The sequence below is a fragment of the Lissotriton helveticus genome, chromosome 6, assembly GCF_964261635.1.
Source record: "Lissotriton helveticus chromosome 6, aLisHel1.1, whole genome shotgun sequence".
Lineage (NCBI taxonomy): Eukaryota > Metazoa > Chordata > Amphibia > Caudata > Salamandridae > Lissotriton > Lissotriton helveticus.
The window spans coordinates 1,422,111,093-1,422,130,979 of record NC_136067.1 but is presented as its reverse complement, the minus strand read 5'-3'; the positions used below and the strand labels follow the sequence as shown (position 1 = coordinate 1,422,130,979).

At 47.3% G+C, this 19,887-nt stretch overlaps 1 protein-coding gene across 3 annotated transcripts in view; it reads left to right on the top strand.

Annotated features, from left to right (window-relative positions):
* Nucleotides 1-19,887, top strand: part of MED23 (mediator complex subunit 23) — a 684,519-nt gene that overhangs the window by 582,285 nt on the left and 82,347 nt on the right. For all 3 annotated transcript variants that reach the window (XM_078649215.1, XM_078649213.1, XM_078649212.1), the window contains one exon: nucleotides 13,861-14,097. In XM_078649215.1, the coding sequence (XP_078505341.1) occupies nucleotides 13,861-14,097 (237 nt within the window). The remainder of the gene's footprint in view (nucleotides 1-13,860; nucleotides 14,098-19,887) is intronic.

Below are 19,887 nucleotides of genomic sequence, written 5' to 3'. Positions count from 1 at the left end.
GCCTAGCAGAAAAATGGTGACAAAACGTACTTTAAAAGTAAAAGTAGGCCCAAATACACCCTTACCCACCGTGGATTGTATTCAAACCACTTGCAAGCAAGCAAAAGTATCCATAGCCAGCATCGCTCCAAGAGTGCTCTAAAACCCCAGAACTGAGTTGCAATAGAACACCCCGAAACACATGCAATCCTGCGGCTAGGGCTAACCCTAACGAACCCTAAGTTACAAAAAGTGGCAAAAGGTTTTGCCTTATGGATTTTGTCCAAAACACTTCTATCCGGTATTAGACCTTCCCAGGAATGCCCCAAGACCCGCCAACCCACCCGCAAAAAAGCACGCGACAACACCCCCAAACAGCCAAAAAGCAAAATCTCATACTTACAATATCTCTCGGCCTTCGGTCCAAACGCGCTGTGCAGCTAGGTCATCATCATCATAACTCCTGTTTTCCACCACGGATTTCCTGAAAAGGAAATGCAATCAAGATTAGACTGTCGCAGCAGTGCTTCCACAGAGACCCCGCAACCCACCCACAAACACCAGGAAGCCCCCCAGAACGCTACATTGAGCAAGATGTCAGAAGAAATAGCAAAAAAAAGGCTTTTCCTTATGGATTTTGTCCAAACCACTGCTATCCGGTATTAGACCTTCACAGGAATGCCCCAAGAGACCCGCCAACCCACCCGCAAAAAAGCACGCGACAACACCCCCAAACAGCCAAAAAGCAAAATCTCATACTTACAATATCTCTCGGCCTTCGGTCCAAACGCGCTGTGCAGCTAGGTCATCATCATCATAACTCCTGTTTTCCACCACGGATTTCCTGAAAAGCAAATGCAATCAATATTAGACTGTCGCAGCAGTGCTTCGACAGAGACCTCGCAACCCACCCACAAACACCAGGAAGCCCCCCAAAACGCTACATTGAGCAAGATGTCAGAAGAAATAGCAAAAAAAAGGCTTTTCCTTATGGATTTTATCCAAAACACTTCTATCCGGTAAAACGGCAAGAAATTTCCGCCTCATATTTGGTCCTAAACACTCCGTTATTAGAGCTTCACAGCAATGGGCCCAGAGCCGTCAACTCACCCGCAAAGAAGTAGAAAACCCCCACAAGTGCTGAGTCTTTCTTCATTGGGCGTAATCCAGCCCTCTGCTTCGAGGGAAATAGGAGGAGGAGGATAGAGGAGCATGTTCTTCTGAACTTGTGAACCTGAGGAATGTAGACTGCGGCACCTTCAAATCAATAAGCAAACAAGTGAAGACAGTTCTGCTGATGGGCTTGTTTTTGGGATTAGGTGATTAAAGTTTGAATTAAATTAACTGTGCAAAACAAAGAAAGACAGACACACAGGAATAAAAGTGAATAAGGACGAAAAAGAAAGTTATTGATTCATTGTCTCATTTTCAGGGCTCGGCGTCAGGGAATAAGAAGAAGATTTCGTCATCATACTCTGCGAATTCAGGCAGGATGAGGTCAGTGTCACCGAACAGAGAACAAATCCCCTCATCTACGTTGCCGTCCTCCTCGTCTTCATGCGGCGTGCTTTCTCGTACTTTGTAATCTGGTGGTATGAGGTGCTGATTCATCTTGATCATTGTCAGCCGCTCCACATTTTTGGGCGAGAGGCGGCTCCGTTTGGGAGTTACAATGCCACCAGCAGCACTGAAAACACGTTCAGAAGACACACTTGCGAGTGGGCAAGACAAATAGTTTATAGCCAGGTTGGAGAGCTGTGGCCACAATTGTTTTTTCCCATGCCAATACTGCAATGGCTCATCATTAAGAAAGACCTCTGTTGAGTCATTCAGATAGTCCTGCACCATCGACTCAAGGTCCCCAACGGTTCCTCCACTTTGCTTACTTTTTGCTGTGCCTGTGACATTTTTTCGAGAACCATACCCAAGCAAAGTTAGCCAATCCTCTACAGCAGCCACTGTTACTGTTGTGTGTGGTGCAGATGATCCGGTTGCCGGTGTCTTTAACGGCTGAGAGGTCACTTGTGCCACAGCCACAGGTGCAGAAGTGGATTCTTTTGACTGGGGATGGCCTGCTGATGCTGATGCTGATGTACTGCCTTCTCCTTCAATATCCTGCCGTTCTTTTTCAAACCTCTTGGCTGACCAGGCTAGCCAACGTTTGTACTTTTTAACATCTTCATCAGCAAAAGGAAAGAATGCTTGGCCTGCCAGCGCCTTTTTGTAGCGTGGATCCAGAATAGTAGCACAAATGTAATGCTGTTCTGAGTTGATCTTTTTAAGACGTTCATCACCACGTAGGCGCTCTAATAATTTCTCCGACAAAAGAAAAGGTTCTTTGTTTTTTTCATCTTTTTCTAACTCAGAAGACACCGCCTTCAGTTGGTGCTCCAGCATGCACAACAATGGGATAGCTTGTCCCAAATTACAGTCCTCCTGGCTGACTGCACGCGTGAAGAACTCAAAAGGACGAAGCATGTCTGTCAGGCTTTTAACTATGTCCCATTGCGCCGCACCCATCCGCAGGTCCTTCTGAGCTGTACCCTCTGTTAAGAAATAGTGATCGAGTACCGTATACTGCTCATACAGACGCTCAAGCATGTAGAAGGTTGAGTTCCAACGTGTTGCCACCTCCTGGATGAGTGCTTTCACTGGCATTCGACGTTCAAGTAGCAGCCTCCTCAAATGCTTCCGGGCCTTAAAAGAATGGCTGAAATGGTTGCACATTTTGCGGCAGGTGGCCATTACCTCGAACGCTGTACTGTCTCTGTCACTCAAGAATTTTTGAACTACCAGGTTGATACAGTGCGCCAAACACGGCACTCTGAAATATGCACCCATCGCCATGGCCTTAACTACATTGGCGCCATTATCCGTGGAAACATAACCAATCTGGCGTTTTTTTGGGGACAGCCAGTGAAAGACCTTTTTGTTAAACTCGTCCAAAATGTTTTCTGCTGTGTGACTTTTCTCCAAGCCAAACATGGCTAGTGTTGCATGTTTCCGAGCAGCTTTAAAAACTTGGTCCGAGTCAACACCTGCGTTTAGCTTTGCTTTAACACCTGAAAAAGAGACCCAGTGTGCAGTGATGCACATGTAATCAGCGCCTGCGCCACTGGTCCACATGTCTGTTGTCAGATGTATAGTGTGAACAGCACTCTTCTGCAAAGTTGCCCCAATCGCCTCCAGCACATCTTCATGTAGTGCTGGAACCGCAACTCTGGCAAAATAGAACCGGCTAGGAACCTTCCATTTAGGGCAGAGCGTTGCCACTAATTCTAGAAAACCTACCGCTTCTACAAAAGAAAAAGGGAGAAGGTCCACAGCTAGCATTTTAGCCAGCTTAGTGTTATACAGACGCGTCAGTGGGTGGTTGCGTTCATATGGCGCGTCTGAAGAAAACATGGTTCTAATGTTGCCCTGGACCAAGCATTTACGGGATGATAATGACTTCGTTGACCCAATTATGCTCGCTGGTGAACTTTTGCGCGTTGGTGTCTCACTCGCTCCAACACTCTTAGTGTGCCTCACACGGGGTGTGCTGCTGACAGGGGTACTGGGTGTAAGTGAAGTGTTTGACACGTCTTCTTCCTCCTCGTCATCATCAGATGCAACATCAACGTTTTCTTGACTTCCAATTCGGGCTTCCTTGATCGCATCTAGGTGCGCAAACCATTGGACAGTGTGCTGTCTCTCAAGATGACCTCTCTGGCCTCCGGTACCATAGTTGGTACCTGACTTACCACGACTAACTGCAAGCTTACAAAGGGTACAAATGGCGAACTTTTCCCTTTTTGGGCAAACAGTAAAGAAGTCCCAAACTGGGGACTTGAAGTGTCTGTGGGGCCTGGAGGAGGCGGCGATACTAGTGGTGGTGGTCATGCTGCTAATGCCAGATGAAGTGGAGGATCTGGATTGCCCAACTTTTGTACGTTGTGCACTTTCACCGCCACTAATTAAGGTCGAGGTGGATGGAGGCCCCTTCTTGTGAGAAAGAAATATGGAAGCGGTACGAGTTGGTGTACTTAACTCCAATGATTGTGGTGTTTCCACTGCCTCCTCGTCGACAACATCATCATCATCACGCTCAGCAGCTTTTCGGGCTAGGTATCAAAATGTCTGTTTACTGCATGGCCGCTGGGGCTGCAGTGACCTTTATGATGACTGGGTCGTCGTTGTCAGAGTCTTCATCAGCAGCAGTATCCGCCACTTCTTGTTGAGCCTCATCATCACACTCCATAACTCTGAGACTTTGGACGAGCTTCCTTTTACGCTTAACTACCTTTGTCAGATCATGTGCCTCACTCTCAGACGGCAGTGGTGCTGGTTCCCAATTTTGATCCGTATCATCAGAAGGAGGTGTGCTTGAAGAAGATGTAGACACCACCCTTGATCTCTTCCTTGCTAGGGGTGTGGAAGACAATGAATGATCATCAGGAGGAGTGTCTTCCTCAAATGATACCTCGCCTTGATTGTCGATTTCCTGATGTGCCCCTACTTCGGGAGGAACAACTATTGTGGGCACTTGTGACCCTCCATGCACCTCTGCTTGCGCATCTCCTTGCGCTGCCTCTCCTTGCGCTGCCTCTCCTTCCACATGTACTTGGGGGCTTGTACTTGCACATGTGGTTTTTGTTGCGGCTGTGGTTGTTCAACACTCGTCAGATGAGTTACAACAACCTGTGTTGATTGAGGGACATTGCTGCTACTTTCTTGCGATGAGCCAACATCACTGGTCGATGGTGATTGAACAACTAGACTAAGTGCCTCTGCAGCACTGAAGGGCTTGGACTTAAGTTGGCGTGGTGGTGGTGGTGGCACTGAGCCCAATGGAGCGGGGGTGCTGCTCCCAGCTTGGTCCCCAGCAGATCCTGCTGCTGCTGCAGGCATACTTTTTTTTTTACTCCCAAAAAAAGGGGCGGCCGCCACACCAGTCTCCTTGGTAACTTGCTTCTTCTGCTCCTTACTGGCAACTTTCTTGCTAGAGGAGCTACGGGTAACTTTTTTGGGGGCATCTTCTTCAGAACAGCAGGCAGCAGTTGCACAAGTTGCAGAGTTGTCTGTGTCCAGACGTGACGTCGCGTGACGTTATGCTGCACACACACACCGCTGCAGGACTTCTTCCTGGCACTGGTGGTACACCTAAAAGCAATGGAAGACAGAGGAACATCAGTTCAGTTATACACCCCAAAAAATGGAAAAACACAGAAAAATAAGCACAATCCCATGCCATCCATGATGTTTACATTCAAGACACCACACAGAAAGACTAGGCCCATGCAACACTGAGTCACTACCCCTGGGGATAATGGATGAAAAGTAGGCTAAATAAGTGCAGGCCTCAGACACTGCCTCTCTTCAAAATGGCCCTTTGCACCCCAAGCACATGTTGCCTGTAACAGCCAGCACTCAAGATGGCCACCACCACCACCCACATGGCCAGTCCACATCAACAGTACACCCCAAAAAAACAGAAAAACACCCAAAAATCACCACAATCCAATGCCATCCAGGATGTTTACATTAAAGAGATAGAGACCACACTACAGGCACACTCAGTCCATGCACCACTACCCCTGGGCAAAAGGCCACACCAGCAGCCCCCAAAAAAAGACAAAAACCACAAAAAACAGCACAATCCCAGCCCATCCATGGCCTCAATGGTGTTTAAATTCAAGAAGACACCCCACAGAAAGACTAGACCCATGTAACACTCACTACCCCTGGGCATAATGGATGAAAAGTAGGCAAAATAAGTGCAGGCCTCAGACACTGCCTCTCTTCAAAATGGCCCCCCTTACACCCCAAGCCAGTCCACATCAACAGTCCACCCCCAAAAAAACAGAAACACACCCACAAATCACCACAATCCAATGCCATCCAGGATGTTTACATTAAAGAGATAGAGACCACACTACAGGCACACTCAGTCCATGCACCACTACCCCTGGGCAAAAGGCCACACCAGCAGCCCCCAAAAAAAGACAAAAACCACAAAAAACAGCACAATCCCAGCCCATCCATGGCCTCAATGGTGTTTAAATTCAAAAGGACACCCCACAGAAAGGCTAGGCCCATGCAGCACTCACCACCCCTGGGCAAAGGGCCCCACCAGCAGCCCCAAAAAAACGACAAAAAACAATAAAATCAGCACAATCCCAGCCCATCCATGGCCTCAATGGTGTTTAAATTCAAAAAGACTTTCAAGAATTGGCGCCATTATCCGTGGAAACATAACCAATCTGGCGTTTTTTTGGGGACAGCCAGTGAAAGACCTTTTTGTTAAACTCGTCCAAAATGTTTTCTGCTGTGTGACTTTTCTCCAAGCCAAACATGGCTAGTGTTGCATGTTTCCGAGCAGCTTTAAAAACTTGGTCCGAGTCAACACCTGCGTTTAGCTTTGCTTTAACACCTGAAAAAGAGACCCAGTGTGCAGTGATGCACATGTAATCAGCGCCTGCGCCACTGATCCACATGTCTGTTGTCAGATGTATAGTGTGAACAGCACTCTTCTGCAAAGCTGCCCCAATCGCCTCCAGCACATCTTCATGTAGTGCTGGAACCGCAACTCTGGCAAAATAGAACCGGCTAGGAACCTTCCATTTAGGGCAGAGCGTTGCCACTAATTCTAGAAAGCCTACCGCTTCTACAAAAGAAAAAGGGAGAAGGTCCACAGCTAGCATTTTAGCCAGCTTAGTGTTATACAGACGCGTCAGTGGGTGGTTGCGTGCATATGGCGCGTCTGAAGAAAACATGGTTCTAATGTTGCCCTGGACCAAGCATTTACGGGATGATAATGACTTCGTTGACCCAATTATGCTCGCTGGTGAACTTTTGCGCGTTGGTGTCTCACTCGCTCCAACACTCTTAGTGTGCCTCACACGGGGTGTGCTGCTGACAGGGGTACTGGGTGTAAGTGAAGTGTTTGACACGTCTTCTTCCTCCTCGTCATCATCAGATGCAACATCAACGTTTTCTTGACTTCCAATTCGGGCTTCCTTGATCGCATCTAGGTGCGCAAACCATTGGACAGTGTGCTGTCTCTCAAGATGACCTCTCTGGCCTCCGGTACTATAGTTGGTACCTGACTTACCACGACTAACTGCAAGCTTACAAAGGGTACAAATGGCGAACTTTTCCCTTTTTGCGCAAACAGTAAAGAAGTCCCAAACTGGGGACTTGAAGTGTCTGTGGGGCCTGGAGGAGGCGGCGATACTGGTGGTGGTGGTCATGCTGCTAATGCCAGATGAAGTGGAGGATCTGGATTGCCCAACTTTTGTACGTTGTGCACTTTCACCGCCACTAATTAAGGTCGAGGTGGATGGAGGTCCCTTCTTGTGAGAAAGAAATATGGAAGCGGTACGAGTTGGTGTACTTAACTCCAATGATTGTGGTGTTTCCACTGCCTCCTCGTCGACAACATCATCATCATCACGCTCAGCAGCTTTTCGGGCTAGGTATCAAAATGTCTGTTTGCTGCATGGCCGCTGGGGCTGCAGTGACCTTTATGATGACTGGGTCGTCGTTGTCAGAGTCTTCATCAGCAGCAGTATCCGCCACTTCTTGTTGAGCCTCATCATCACACTCCATAACTCTGAGACTTTGGACGAGCTTCCTTTTACGCTTAACTACCTTTGTCAGATCATGTGCCTCACTCTCAGACGGCAGTGGTGCTGGTTCCCAATTTTGATCCGTATCATCAGAAGGAGGTGTGCTTGAAGAAGATGTAGACACCACCCTTGATCTCTTCCTTGCTAGGGGTGTGGAAGACAATGAATGATCATCAGGAGGAGTGTCTTCCTCAAATGATACCTCGCCTTGATTGTCGATTTCCTGATGTGCCCCTACTTCGGGAGGAACAACTATTGTGGGCACTTGTGACCCTCCATGCACCTCTGCTTGCGCATCTCCTTGCGCTGCCTCTCCTTCCACATGTACTTGGGGGCTTGTACTTGCACATGTGGTTTTTGTTGCGGCTGTGGTTGTTCAACACTCGTCAGATGAGTTACAACAACCTGTGTTGATTGAGGGACATTGCTGCTACTTTCTTGCGATGAGCCAACATCACTGGTCGATGGTGATTGAACAACTAGACTAAGTGCCTCTGCAGCACTGAAGGGCTTGGACTTAAGTTGGCGTGGTGGTGGTGGTGGCACTGAGCCCAATGGAGCGGGGGTGCTGCTCCCAGCTTGGTCCCCAGCAGATCCTGCTGCTGCTGCAGGCATACTTTTTTTTTTACTCCCAAAAAAAGGGGCGGCCGCCACACCAGTCTCCTTGGTAACTTGCTTCTTCTGCTCCTTACTGGCAACTTTCTTGCTAGAGGAGCTACGGGTAACTTTTTTGGGGGGCATCTTCTTCAGAACAGCAGGCAGCAGTTGCACAAGTTGCAGAGTTGTCTGTGTCCAGACGTGACGTCGCGTGACGTTATGCTGCACACACACACCGCTGCAGGACTTCTTCCTGGCACTGGTGGTGCACCTAAAAGCAATGGAAGACAGAGGAACATCAGTTCAGTTATACACCCCAAAAAATGGAAAAACACAGAAAAATAAGCACAATCCCATGCCATCCATGATGTTTACATTCAAGACACCACACAGAAAGACTAGGCCCATGCAACACTGAGTCACTACCCCTGGGAATAATGGATGAAAAGTAGGCTAAATAAGTGCAGGCCTCAGACACTGCCTCTCTTCAAAATGGCCCCTTGCACCCCAAGCACATGTTGCCTGTACCAGCCAGCACTCAAGATGGCCACCACCACCACCCACATGGCCAGTCCACATCAACAGTACACCCCAAAAAAACAGAAAAACACCCAAAAATCACCACAATCCAATGCCATCCAGGATGTTTACAGTAAAGAGAGTGAGACCCCACAGGCACACTCAGTCCATGCACCACTACCCCTGGGCAAAAGGCCACACCAGCAGCCCCAAAAAAACGACAAAAAACAGCACAATCCCAGCCCATCCAAGGCCTCAATGGTGTTTAAATTCAAGAAGACACCCCACAGAAAGACTAGACCCATGTAACACTCACTACCCCTGGGCATAATGGATGAAAAGTAGGCAAAATAAGTGCAGGCCTCAGACACTGCCTCTCTTCAAAATGGCCCCCCTTACACCCCAAGCCAGTCCACATCAACAGTCCACCCCCAAAAAAACAGAAAAACACCCACAAATCACCACAATCCAATGCCATCCAGGATGTTTACATTAAAGAGATTGAGACCACACTACAGGCACACTCAGTCCATGCACCACTACCCCTGGGCAAAAGGCCACACCAGCAGCCCCCAAAAAAAGACAAAAACCACAAAAAACAGCACAATCCCAGCCCATCCATGGCCTCAATGGTGTTTAAATTCAAAAGGACACCCCACAGAAAGGCTAGGCCCATGCAACACTCACCACCCCTGGGCAAAGGGCCCCACCAGCAGCCCCAAAAAAACGACAAAAAACAATAAAATCAGCACAATCCCAGCCCATCCATGGCCTCAATGGTGTTTAAATTCAAGAAGACACCCCACAGAAAGACTAGGCCCATGCAACACTCACTACCCCTGGGCATAATGGATGAAAAGTAGGCAAAATAAGTGCAGGCCTCAGACACTGCCTCTCTTCAAAATGGCCCCCCTTACACCCCAAGCCAGTCCACATCAACAGTACACCCCAAAAAAACAGAAAAACACCCACAAATCACCACAATCCAATGCCATCCAGGATGTTTACATTAAGAGAGTGAGACCACACTACAGGCACACTCAGTCCATGCACCACTACCCCTGGGCAAAAGGCCACCCCCAGCAGCCCCCAAAAAAACGACAAAAACCACAAAAAACAGCACAATCCCAGCCCATCCATGGCCTCAATGGTGTTTAAATCAAAAGGACACCCCACAGAAAGGCTAGGCCCATGCAACACTCACCACCCCTGGGCAAAGGGCCCCACCAGCAGCCCCAAGACAAAAAAAATAAAATCAGCACAATCCCAAACCCATCCATGGCCTCAATGGTGTTTAAATTCAAGAAGACACCCCTCAGAAAGACTAGGCCCATGCAACACTCACTCCCCTCAGAAAGACTAGGCCCATGCAACACTCACTACCCCTGGGCATAATGGATGAAAAGTAGGCAAAATAAGTGCAGGCCTCAGACACTGCCTCTCTTCAAAATGGCCCCTTGCACCCCAAGCACATGTTGCCTGTACCAGCCAGCACTCAAGATGGCCACCACCACCACCCACATGGCCAGTCCACATCAACAGTACACCCCCAAAAAACTGAAAAACAGCCAAAAATCACCACAATCCAATGCCATCCATGATGTTTACATTAAAGAGAGTGAGACCACACCACAGGCACACTCAGTCCATGCACCACCACCCCTGGGCAAAAGGCCCCACCAGCAGCCCCAAAAAAACGACAAAAACAACAAAAAATAAGCACAATCCCAGCCCATCCATGGCCTCAATGGTGTTTAAATTCAACAAAACAGTTGTATCATGCACCCATAACCAACCCTGGTCCTACTGGATACTGTGGCTACCCACAATATAATTTATTTAATGTTCTGAAAAAGTTCCAAAATTGTAGTTGCAGCAACTGTAATGCCCTAAACAAACTTACTTGTGAAAGTTGATTTCTAATCCAAAAGTGATCCAAAGAAAGTCAAAAAGGCCTCAAATCCAAATATCCAGCAGCACCCACAAAAAGTAATCCTTCCAGCTCCAGATCCAAATGAAAGTGACCAGGAGATGGACAAAGCACTGGGAGGAGCCTGCTGGACAGAAACAGGAAGTTGGAGACTGTGGGGCACTTCCTTCCCCCCCCCCCCCAAAAATGGACTCCTTGCAAAAAAAAGGCCATGCAAATGTCAACCTGAGGAGTGATTCTGATAAAAATCATAATTTTCTGAAGGTTTATCCTGTTTGCTGGTGGATTTCTTGTGCAGAATTGCAAAATCTCTATTTCGCGAGTGCGAGATTGTTCCTTTCCGCCGCAACTACGTGTTCGCAATTGCGAACTCTCGCGAGGTGTGCTGTGCAAGGTGGCAAGCCGCGATGACGTATTTGCGGGCGCCAAACTCCCGCGGGATCACGCAGCAAGATCCAAAATGGCGCAGCACTCGCAAAATATGATCGAGAAAAACAACTCGGCAAACGCTTAATGATGGAAAGTGAACGCCGTGCACCACGCCGCGCGCCGCAACCAAGCAAAAAATCCGCCGCGAGCGGATTCACGGATTTTCGACAAATTCGCGAGAGTTCGCGGATTGCGAATTTGCCGAAAATCCGAAAAATCCGCGAGCGGAGCGGATTTTACGCCCATGCTTACTGGCCATGAATATCTGTCCTCCGATCTGGCTGCCTCTTTGGGAGGGAATCCGGTCTCAAAAGCAGGGCAAAGTTATGCATCCAAGCTGGCACAATTTACACCTCCATGCATGCAGATTGAGCAGCAAATGTTGACTGCCTTCAATCTTCCTTGAGACCTCATTAATGTCAGTTTGGCAGCCTGGTGACCTTCAACTAAGAACATCCATGCGAACACTAAGAGACGTTTGTTGTCTTGTTTTCCCCCCAACGTATCCAACCTTAACAAGTCCAGTTGTATGATGTTTTCCTTTTCTCCCTATCACTAGCCAAGCAAGGACTTGCTATAACAATATTTAAATACTATTTGTCAGTCCTATCAGCCTTTTTATGATGATCTGATCAGCCACCCTTGTTCAAATCATCTGTTGTACTGTTTTCACAGTGGACTGACCCACATGCTCTTCCCATATCTCTTTTTGATGCCCTGGTGGGACCATGACCTGGTCCTCACATTTCTGATGTGCACCCCATTTGAGCCAAAGCACATTGTTCTCTGAGGTTGCTTACAAGACTTCCCCATAGTGATCACAGCTTATCATATGAGTGAGCTATGGGCACTTTGTCCAGTAAACATACACTGCATTCTTACCAGACAAGCTAGTATTAAGGACTAAGTCAGTTTTCCTCCCAAAGTTACCCTGCCAGCTTCCTTCTCCCCATGTCATCCACCCAAGGAGAAAGAGAGACTGTATCGCCGAAGTGAGCTCTGCGCTTTTAAATTGATCTTACCTAGGAACATCGGCTGAATGATCCGAACTTTGTAGTGTATTCTGGGACAAAGAAAGGAAGAGCTGTGCAAAACTGAACCATCTCCTGATGAATTGTACTTTGTATCAAAATCTGCTTTATACTGGCCAAGACACAGCCTCCAAAAGGTTTGCGGGTTCATACTACCATAGCCAAACCTGCTACTAACCCACTGGTGCGTGGAGCGCCTGTTTTTAATATATTGTCAAGATGCAACGTGGACAACAGTTCACACGTCCACGAAGCACAGCTGCCTGGATAGTCAGGTCCCGCCTAGAGGACACACACGCCGATTTTGGATACAGAACTGTTGACTTGAGGGCACTGGGAATACCCGAGATATTTATGATGGTTCCTTAGTGTGAAGGCGGATTCTGCCTGGTGTTTATTACCGAATTACAATGGAATGACATTGTTTCTGGAACGGTTCTTGAGAGCGTTTTTAAGGAATTTCAAACATAGTGGTCTGATACGATCAGAACTTTATAAAGCTGTAAGTGAGAACTACCAAGGCCCTGAAGAAGTCATTGGGTATAACTTCCCCAGACGAAACACGTGTTGGCGTTTGGCTGTTTTAAATTGTATCAAGATTGTATTGCTGTATCCACAAGTCTTCAAGAAAACCTATGGACTGAGAATAAAAATAAGGATTTCTTCACTACTTGGATGTGTCGATATGGACAATTATTTGTGAAATCAATATTATCTGTAGGACTCACAGATACATGTACTTTGTGCTCAGGGAATCTACTTTAATCTCCCGCCTAGAGGAGCACTATGCTTATTCGGCCCTGCAAGACTTTCTGGTCTGAGCCATTCCAAATGCATATCACCTGGGGGAGATACTGCTTTACAAAGAGAAAAATCTACAGTTAGAAGTATCCAACAGAACATCAAGTTGCTTACCTTCAGTAACTCTTTGTCTTATGGTGCAGATTTCTCATCAACCCACCAGCGTTCTCACTTTGTGGAACAGACTCTGGAAGTCATACTAAAAAGATTCCAACTTGGAGCTCTGCACACTGGCATAATCTGATTCCTACAGGCTCAGCGTTTGACGGTGCGGACAATTATCCGACAGAAACTGACAATGCATGGAAGTAGTGGTTATATTGTTGCCCCAACATCACTTCTGGGGTTAAACCGAACTGACACAAGGTGAGAAATCTGCTGTCGGGTAGAGTGTTCACCAGAAGCAGTATTCTAGAAGGTAAGTAGCTTGTTCTTCTGGTGGATAGTTCATCTAACTGAAGATTATTTGCTGCAGTCCCACCTTCACGTTCTTTGGAGTGGCCTCTTTTTAACTTCAAAAAATTTCCCAACTTAGATATGTGCACACTGGTACTTCCAATTGTTCTCCCTCTGTTTCTGAGAGCATATAAAGAAACAATCAAGCAACTGGCATGAGCTTGGAAGAGCAGAGCTTGTATGCAGCTCTGTTCCATCACTTCCACGGTGCAACAAAGTGAACGTTGAGCCACACGATTTAAGTTGGGCTAGACAGGTTTTTTGGCTTCATAGTCACTAGTACTACTGGGCTCCTTTTGCTGTCTCTATTGGGGAGGTAGTCTCTACTCAAAAGGAGGGTTGTGGTGGAGGGACTAAGAGCACAAATGTATTTTGGTGATTAAAATACTTCTCTTTGTCACATTTTATACTAATACTGCTACTTCTTCCACTGTTTAAAATGTCAGTTGACAGATTTGACCTCCAAGATTTTGAATATTAATCCTTTCTTTTTGTTTCCTGTTTCCAGACCGGCCAGTTACATACTTATACAATACTCTGCACTACTACGAGCTGCATCTCCGAGAACGTACAAACCTGAAAAGGAAGCTTGTACATGCTATAATTGGCTCCTTAAAAGATAACCGACCTCTGGGCTGGTGTTTGAGTGACAATTATCTCAAGTGTGCAATGAATGTAAGAGAAGACAATCCATGGATCCCAGATGACACCTATTACTGCAAATTGATTGGTCGACTGGTTGACAATATCCTTTACGAATTATTGTAGTGAACTGTTGCTAGTGTATGTTTAAACCAGGATTCACAAGTTCATATTCCAGCAAGGTAGTCTTAGACTTCCATGTTTTTAGACCATTTATTGAGCATCATTAAATTGGGTAGAAACTGTCATTTACAGAGCCTTCAAACAGCAACTGTGCTATATGAACTGCTCTGTTTAAAAATCCAATATCTGATAGAGACATCTAGCCGCAGATTCCTTAACTTTGAACTTCCAGGTGTCAGACTGGATCTGGAAGATTTTTCTTAGCAGTACCCGTACGCGCTGGTAGGTGGCGGCAGTCGACTCCAAGTGACGTCGTCCGTGTCGTGTCCGTCGTCGTCGTGAAATCCGTGTCGTCAATATAACCGCTACTTCGGTGCTCTGACGTCCCTTCTTTTCTTTCTGCACAAGCCAGCGCTAAGCCGGCACAGCTGAAGGAGTTCAGATGCCTTGTGCACAATATTTGGATGGCCTGGCCCTTCTAGTGCACATTTGGGCCCCAAAGGCTCAGAGGATGATGGGGCCCTCGTGGTTTGCATGCCTGCAGCTCCGGCCCTTCTCCACGGCCTCTGATTGGACCCTTTCCTGGGTCTGCACCGATGCCAGTCGCAGCGCCACGGCGACCTTCCCTGGCATCGCGTCCGACGCGGAGGTCCTCGGCATCTCTTGTGCCCTCTGGTGGCGCCTCCCCTATCCTCATTCCCGACGACAGAGACGGTCGGTGTCCCAACCGTATGGCTCCAAGACATTCACCCTGTCCTATTCTGAAGGTTTAGGGATGTCGGAAGAGGATTTGGAAGGGGGAGCAGGATCCCTTCAAAATCCTGCACCAACAAGTAGTGGACTGGTACAAGGAGTTGGGTGATGCCAGTGGTTTGGACACCTCCCCAGACTCTGGCATTCTTTCCCCTACTACCCTGGCTATGGAGGAGGGAGCATCATTTGCTGTTTTGGCACATAGGGCTGCAGAGGTCCTGGACTAATGTCTTGACAGAGGTCCTGCAGCCTGGGGTCTCAGCTCGGAATCCCTACTACTGTTTAAGGAGGCCTTAACAGATATCCTTCTAGGTACCTGGTCCAAACCCAGCAAAGGGGCTCTTGTGAATAAGACGGTCACCCGCTGCCATTGCCCTGCACCGGGCGGCCCACTTTTCCTAGCCAACCACCCCACCCCACAAAGCTTGGTGGTCCAGGCTTCAACTTCCTGTGGCGCGTTCCCTTCTGCAACCCCGGACAGGGAATCCAAGAGACTGTTGAGTTTCGGAAAGAAAAAAAATGTTCGAGGCATGTGGGCTGCTGAATTCATATCTGTGCATAGATCGCCGCCTAGTGTTGGGTCCGGATGATTGCACTTTGTTGTCTTGGAAGAGTCTTCGAAGTATCACGAGATATGTGACTCCTCCCCTGGACTACAGTGCGCATGGGCATCTACTCCATCCTCGGATTGTTTTTTTCCGCCATTGGGTTCGGATGCTAACTCCTATACTCCAACTTCGGAATCGAAAACAAAACTTTTCTAAAGGCCAAAAGGCCTTCGGCTTCGACTGTATTGTTCTCGTTCGGTACCTCTCTACTCGATCCAGCTTTCCATCTCAACTCGGTTGTCGACGCGGGCCGTTGGGCCTTTTCGACGCCACGTGAGCCGACTGTCGATGGAAAGAAGCCCGTTTAAAAGGTGCCCACAATGCCACTCCAACTTCCCACATACTGACAAACACTCAGTATGCAACAAGTGCCTTTCCCCAGACCATAGAGAAGAAATCTGCCCAGCCTGCGCCCAGTTTCGGTCGAAGAAAACCATACGGATCCGACGGGCCGCCAGGCAAGAAATGCAGCGACAGGCACCGGAACCGGACAACATCTTTGATGATGACCAGGAATTACCGGAAGCTCCAGACTCGGACCTAGAAATCGTCACCGTCGAGGACTACTCGGACTCCGATGACGAGATCCCGTCGGGGCAAATCGTGAGTACACAGCCCCCGACACCAATTAGCCCGTTACCAACGGCTCCGGTCGAGGCATATGGAAATACTTTTATTCCACTGGTGCTTCGACGTCTTGGCCTTAGCCAAGATCCTAAAAAAGTTTCGCCAGCCACGCCATCCGGCTCGGCTCCGAAACTGAAACCTTCAGACACCCCTGGGCCCAGTACCATCGTCCCAAAGAAGGTTCCACAGCCAACAACGGTTGTCGACCCGAATGGCGTCGAACCGAAAAAGGCCGTACAGCCCAAAAGCGTCGAGCCAAAGAAGACTGTCGACCACAAAAAGGCCGCTCAGCCAAAAATGTCGACCCAAAAAAGGTAGTCGAACCAAACAAGGGCACGCAGCCAAAGGGCGCCGAACCAAAGAAGGTCGCCGACCCGAACAAGCCTACTGTTCCAAAATCTGTCGACCCGGCAAAGGTCGCCGACAAAAAGGGTGCCGTACAAAAGCCCGTAGCACGGCCGGAAAAACCTGCCGACCCAAAGATAAGTGCTCCGAAGACACCAGTCGATCCGAAAAAGAACATCGACTTGGAAAAGGACACTCAACCCAAAAAGCCTGCAGAGCACAAAAAAAGTGTTGAGCCAAAAGTTCTGGTCAACCCCAAATCACTCGTTGACCCGAAAAAAGGGCCAGAGCCGAAGAAAACCAATAAAACACCAAAAGTCGTCAAAAAACAAGGTGTTACCGACCCAAAAAAGTCAAACCCTCAACCTAGGACTGTAGAGGAAGAACTCTTCCACCCAGATCCATCAGACGACCAGGTAAAAATATATATTAATCCAGAGACTGGTAAAGTTACCATCCTACACAGGAAGAAGAGGCCATTGGACACTGGCTCTCATTCCCCTATTCCATTAAAGAAAAAGGACTTTGGGACTTCTCCCTCTAGACCCTTCATCCCTTTTCAGCCTATCATGCCTACCACACCCTTTGTTCCTTACTCTCCTTACTCTCCTTCTCACCACGGGGACAATGAGGGTAACATGGGGACGAGCCACAGCCTCAATATGATTTCCCACAAGATCCTCAACCACAAGAGGAACCATGGGAGGAGCCAACCGACCCTTACAACACCCATCCCATCCCTGATGTACCCTCTTATCCAACTAAGCCGTCACCTACTGATGACACCATAGTCTTCAATCAACTCATAGACAGGGCAGCACAATACCACAACGTAGACATGCATAATGACCCTGTTGAAGAAGACTTCTTATTTGACACCTTCCCTACTTCAGAAAAAAGTGTCAGAACACTCCCCATGTTAAAGGGAGTTATAAAACATGCACCTGACATTTTTAAAGATACAGCCAGGGCACGGGTAATCATTCCCAGAATAGAAAAAAAGTATAGGGCAGCTCCTACAGACCCTACTTACATCAGAGGGCAGTTACCACTAGACTCACTGGTAGTGGCTACACGAGGAAATACCTCGCAAACATCTGCCTCATACAAAAGTAACACACAAGGTTCCTTCAACAAGAACACAAACAGAGGAGGTTATAGGGGCAACAATAATAAGGGAAGAGGACGTGGAGGCAATAACACCAGAGCCTCCGCTGCCACAAAACAGTGACTTCCGCATGCTACCTCCAGACCACCTAACACCGGTCGGAGGCAGACTTCAACAGTTCCTACCTGTCTGGCACGCAATTACCACGGACAGGTGGGTGAGAGAAATTATCCAGTTTGGTTATTGCCTAGAACTGACTTCTACACCACCAAACATACCACCCAGACATCATCCTATGTCCACGGAACACATCACCCTGCTCCAACAAGAGGTGAAATGCATGCTGGAAAAGGGGGCCATAGAGCAAGTCCCTTTCCACCAGCAAGGGACAGGAGTATACTCCCTAATGTTAATGTTAATGTTAAGTTGGTCTTCTATAGCGCACGGCTACTCCGAAGGAGTGTCCCGGCGCTTTTATTAGTGACCAGAGAAGACAATCGACACACAACAAAACGGGACCACTACAGAGGAATAAGGGAGATCCAGCAATATAGAGGAAAAAAACGCACTAACAGGCACTCCCTATACTTCCTTATTCCCAAGAAGGACGGTTCCCTCAGACCCCTAAATCAATATATACTATCGGAGCACTTCCATATGATCACACTACAGTAAGTGCTCCCGTTGTTACAAAAAGGAGATTTCCTAGCAACACTGGACCTCAAAGATGCATATTTTCACATACCCATCCATCCAGCCCACAGAAAATATCTCATATTCACAATAGAAGGTCAACACTACCAATTCAATGTTTTGCCCTTCGGGGTTACCACGGCTCCAAGAGTGTTTACAAAATGCTTAGCGACAGTAGCAGCACATCTCAGAAGGCAACACCTCCATGTGTACCCTTATCTGGACCATTGGCTAATACAAGCAAAATCGTACCAACAGTGTGCAACACACACGTCTCAAACACTTCAGCTGCTACACAGCCTAGGGTTTTCAATCCTGTTCAATCAACTACCCAAAATCGCATCTGCAACCATCCCACACACAGCAATACCTGGGAGCCACTATAAATACCTCAGTGGCAAAGGCATATCCAAACTCAGCAAGGATAGCCAGCATGCAGATACTCATTCGCAAATTCCTGCCACAACACTCTCTGCCAGCTCGAGTCTTTATGCAGCTCATAGGCATGATGGCCTAATGCATATTCATTGTCCCCCATGCCAGACTCCAAATGCGCCCATTACAAGAATGCCTAGCACGGCAATGGAACCAGGCTCGAGGACAACTAAAAGACCTAGTGTTTGGTAGACAGTCGCGCTCACAACTCTCTGCAGTGGTGGAACCCACAAAACCTTTCCTTTTTTTTTTTTAAACAATTCTTTATTCAGCATATTTTGAGTTTAGTCCCTTACCACCCTTTGTCCTTCCCCAGCCCATGCCCCACCGGCTTTTGCACATTTTTGGTCAAGAATTCCATTACAGCAGCATAAATATATACACTTATTTCACCAGATTTTGCTAAGATATTGTAACATACAATGGAAGACATACTAGTACATAGTCATAGACGAGAGGGAAAGGAGAAAAAGAGTAAAGTAGTTAGATAATTAGATAAATAAATTATAAAAGTTAGAGATATTTATTCTCTATTTCCATACCTGCTCGTCCGTTCGTTTGCAAGTTATTAAGTCATGTTAATTTCACACGACTTATAAATTAATTATTGCCTATCAATATTCATTATCTTGCAGCCAATTGATTAAGGGACGCCATATCTGGAGACCTTTTTTTTCCTATGTGTCCCCTTTCTCCTGTATATAGCTATTTCTAGGCTATAGCTAGCTAGCAGTCTTGATCGCCACTGTTGGAATAGTGGAGGAGTAGGATCCAGCCATCCGGTTGCTAGACAAATCCTAAAGATGGCCATAGATATGGATATCAGGCCCTGTGTTTCCCTGGATCTTAGACCTTGTTCTCGTCCCAACATAATTTCTGTTGTCGTGATAACGACGGGAATTTGAAAAATTTCAGAAAGAAATTTAGAGATTTCTGATCTGATAATAGTTAGTGAATTGCATGTTGCAAATATGTGTACTATATCGGCGGCATGTGTAGCACATCTTGGACAATTCGTGCCTTTCCCCATACTCCATTTGGCGATCTGAGATGGTGTGTAATATAGTTGAAAGAAAGTCTTATAATATTGAGCCTGTAATTTCGTGGATATTAGTGATGTTTGAGAGAATTGAAATGCTGATTGTACGCCGTCTATAGTGATATTTAATTTGTTTTGCCATTTGAGACTATGTCTATCCAG